General features: G+C 44.6%; 1 protein-coding gene across 1 annotated transcript; it reads right to left on the reverse strand.

The window, feature by feature from the left end:
• Window positions 1-452: 452 nt before the first annotated feature.
• On the reverse strand, window positions 453-1,804 carry LOC308240272 (heat shock transcription factor, X-linked member 3-like; the record flags this gene model as incomplete). The annotated part of the gene is made up of 2 exons (XM_080653156.1): window positions 453-1,031; window positions 1,313-1,804. The coding sequence occupies 2 exons, from the start codon at window positions 1,802-1,804 to the stop codon at window positions 453-455; spliced, it is 1,071 nt and encodes a 356-aa protein (XP_080509282.1).
• Between the last annotated feature and the right edge of the window lie 1,737 nt (window positions 1,805-3,541).

A 3,541-nucleotide genomic window follows, 5' to 3' on the forward strand; every position in this document is an offset into this window, starting at 1 on the left:
CTGGAACTTGGGCTAGAGATACTCAGATACTGATCAGAAACTTCCTGGCATCATAGGGGGACCCGTGAGTAAAGACCCTCCTGTTTCAAGATGCATGACTAATGTAAGATGATTCCCCCAAGGTCAGGAGCCAGGCAGTTCTGTCTCCTGTCCAGTAGGCAAAGCTCAGGGGACCAGATCTTCCTGGGCTCACCTCAGGACTTCTTAGCCAGATCCTTGGCTGAGTGGGTGAAAATGAAAGAGGACAACAGGGACAAACATCTTTCTGGGGCCAGGATTTCTAGCTTCCTCAGGCTCATCTGACTAGGTGTGTGGCACGGAAACAGAAGAACAAGTACTCACAATTCTCAATGAATTTTTTTTATTTTTCTACTATTTAGTTTTGCTTTTCATTATTTAAGCCAAATGGATTCATGGTTACAAAGTAGTGATTATTTTCTGTCAATGTGATGTTAGTGGTCTACATTGTCCTTGAACTGCTCACTGAGTGAACACTTGTTATTTGAGGACACCTCTTCCTCTTCCTCCTTGTCAGGGCCCTCAAGTGGGGCCATGACTGAAAGGCCAGCCATCAGGGTGGAATAACAGACATTGTATGAAGACATCACTGAACCATGGAGTGGGTCATTTGGGGGGCTCGTAGGCACATCCCCTGTGCCGTCAGTTCCTGCAATAGCCAGGGGTACAAACATGACATTCCCAGGCTTGCCCTCCCCACTTGGACCACCTGCCTCACTTGGGCACTGGACCTCCATGGCACTGCTTGTGGGCCGCAGACCCAAGTACTTGAAAAACTCTGTTGCACTGGGTCCCCAATCATTTTTGGCGTTCCCCTGGGCCTTTTCTTCAGCATCGTTGTTGCCGTCCTTGTGGTGTATTCTTGGGGAGCGTCTTGTGGGGGCCATCTTCTTCTTTCTCTTAGGAGAGGTTGCACTGGTCCCGGGCAAAGCACGAGTCACCTGGTTGCCTTTTGTCATGATGTTCTCAAGAAGCCAAGGCTTGTCTCTCTGGAAATTGTTGTTTTGGTATATCTGAAACAAAATTAATTATTTTAGTAATTTGGGGAGAAAATATATCTATTTGACATTACCTGGCCTCTCAGAGTCTTTAGCCATCCCTGCAGGTTATCTCTAAGGGGGCTATAGTTTCATATGAAAATCTATGTTTTTTCATCTTTCAATAAATACTGTCTCATGTCAAAAAGGATTAGAACCTGAAAATGAAGCCCTCCAGGAATATCATTCTTCTTGGTCTACTAGGAAGATATTTGAGTAACAAACAACATGGGAAATGGGAGAACTTTATACTTTACCATCATCCTGTTCCCTGCAGAGCAAACTGAAGAATCTCCTGGGCGTATTTTGCTGAATCCATGGAGGTTCAGCAAGCGGATAAAACTCTTCAGGCTGTCAGATTCAAAGATTTGCTCCTCGCCCCTTCGGCAGAGAATCTCCCTCTGGAAAAGATTTTCCTCGATGATCACGGTGTCTCCGTCATCATTCCAGCGCACAGACCTGAAGGCGTCGTCCTCCACTATCCTCCAAAGCTTTCTTGGGAAGGACAGCCCAAGAAGAATGTTGTTTCCTTCCACATTGGCGGTGCTTTGGCTTGGGTCCTGTGGCTGCGGGTTGTCTTGCAGACTTGGATCTTGGCTCTGTTCTTGGCCCCCGTGCCTCTCCAAAGCCTCCCTGGGACCCACATGAGGATCTGAGGATGTATCATATTGGACTATTATTGGTGGTTGTCCAGCTGCTGATGAGGCCATCTTGGCTTCGTGTATCTCATGGGTACTCTGACTAGCCATGTTGATGCTCTACATCAAAAAGCATTTGGTACCCAGGATCCTATCACTTCAAAAGTGGGGTCAGAAATGCCTTTGGTCACAGCAGCGATGCCCTATATATACTGTCCTCAAAATTCTAGAGTCTCGGTCGTGGGGCAACCAGCTGCTTAAGTCATGTGATGTCACAAAGGTGACTTATGGCTGCTCTGGAGTGTGGGCCCTGGCCAAGTATGAGGAAGTGGACATCTTTAGGGACCCCATCTTCTCTCTTTTCAAAAAGTACAGAAAAATAGGGGACAAGTTAATAGAAAAGGTGCTCTTATGCTGCCAGGGAGATTGTTTCTTCTTGTTATGCACTGGATGTGTTGAAAAGTCATGGTCCTATCTCCACTCCCACCCCTACAGATGTGGGAGGCCTGTTGATAGCCCCTTTGTTTGAAAGTAGGCAATATGGGTGCCTGCCAGAATTGAAATCCATGAATACTCTTGATTTCTAAGTTCTGAAATGATACCATGACCTGCTGGAGCCTTGTAGGATCTTATGCTTCTGAGTCAGAAGAAAGAGGCTGTCAAAGGCTTTGAAAGTTGTCAGGAGACCAAAAGATCCTTATGACCTTTTTATAGTTATAAATGATTCAGCAACATCTGGATGAGATTTTGTCTCATGCACTCACAAATTCTAACATGGGAAAAGGTGATGAACAAAATATGTTGGTCACACTCCAAAAGCAGCAGAAGATGTGGGGGACCCAAATGAAACCTCACTTGTCTTGCCCATGTAGAGTTGAAGCCCAATTAAATGCTCTATCTTTATTGAAAATCCTGTCTCTCACCATCTACTCCAACAACTATGGAGATCTGAGAAAGCATATTTCCAACACTGATGACCACATGCACTGGAGGATGGTATATTCAGGGTACCACAAGCTGCTCTTTTCATACCTTCTTTTTCTAACTTGCTAGCTATGAATATAAGCTTTTGCCTGCCATGTAGAACATAATCCATACTATGTATTTCTTTTATAGTCACTCCAAGTCAAAAGTGACCCAACCACTAAAATGAGCATTTTGCACCTACCAGGAATTTACCCAGGAGGAGTTCCTTTCTGCACTGTATCCTCTGCTAAAATTCATTAAAGGATGAGGATGAGAATGTGGGTTCTACTTTCTAAGTGGCTTCTGGCACAACAGCTCCAAAGCATACCAGCACATCCATGTTTGCTCACATTTCAGCATGGTATTTTTTGGTGGGTTGAACAGGAACTTGTAAAATTTGGAAGGGAATGGATTTTGTCCCCTGTAAGTGTTTAGAGCTGAAGCATCATGACAGTGGACTTGGCAGTGGTAGTTTAGGTACTAACCTATGGGTTAGGTACTGGGAGCACTAGATGAATCAGCCTTCCTAGTCCTTCATATATGACATATAGTCAGAGAGCCTTATTCACAAGGAACCAAGAACTAAGCATGTTTTGCTAATGAAATACAGTTGATCTATCACAAAAAATGGAAGAGACTTTGTGAAGGGATGTTACAAAGCTCGATTCATTCCATTATTCATTTTTTTATTTTCTTATTTATTGTTTAAAGTATTTCATATGTCTCCCTTTTCCCCCATCAACCCCTCCCCAGCCATTCCCACCCCCTAGGACAAGCCCCCACCACCCCAGTGTCTGAGTCCATTGATTATGTTAATATGCATACAAACAAGTCCTTTGGTTGATCTCTTATCCCACCCGCCCACCCTTCCCTGCCTTCCCT

The sequence above is a fragment of the Plecotus auritus genome (assembly GCF_963455305.1).
Source record: "Plecotus auritus genome assembly, chromosome: X".
Classification (NCBI taxonomy): Eukaryota; Metazoa; Chordata; class Mammalia; order Chiroptera; family Vespertilionidae; genus Plecotus; species Plecotus auritus.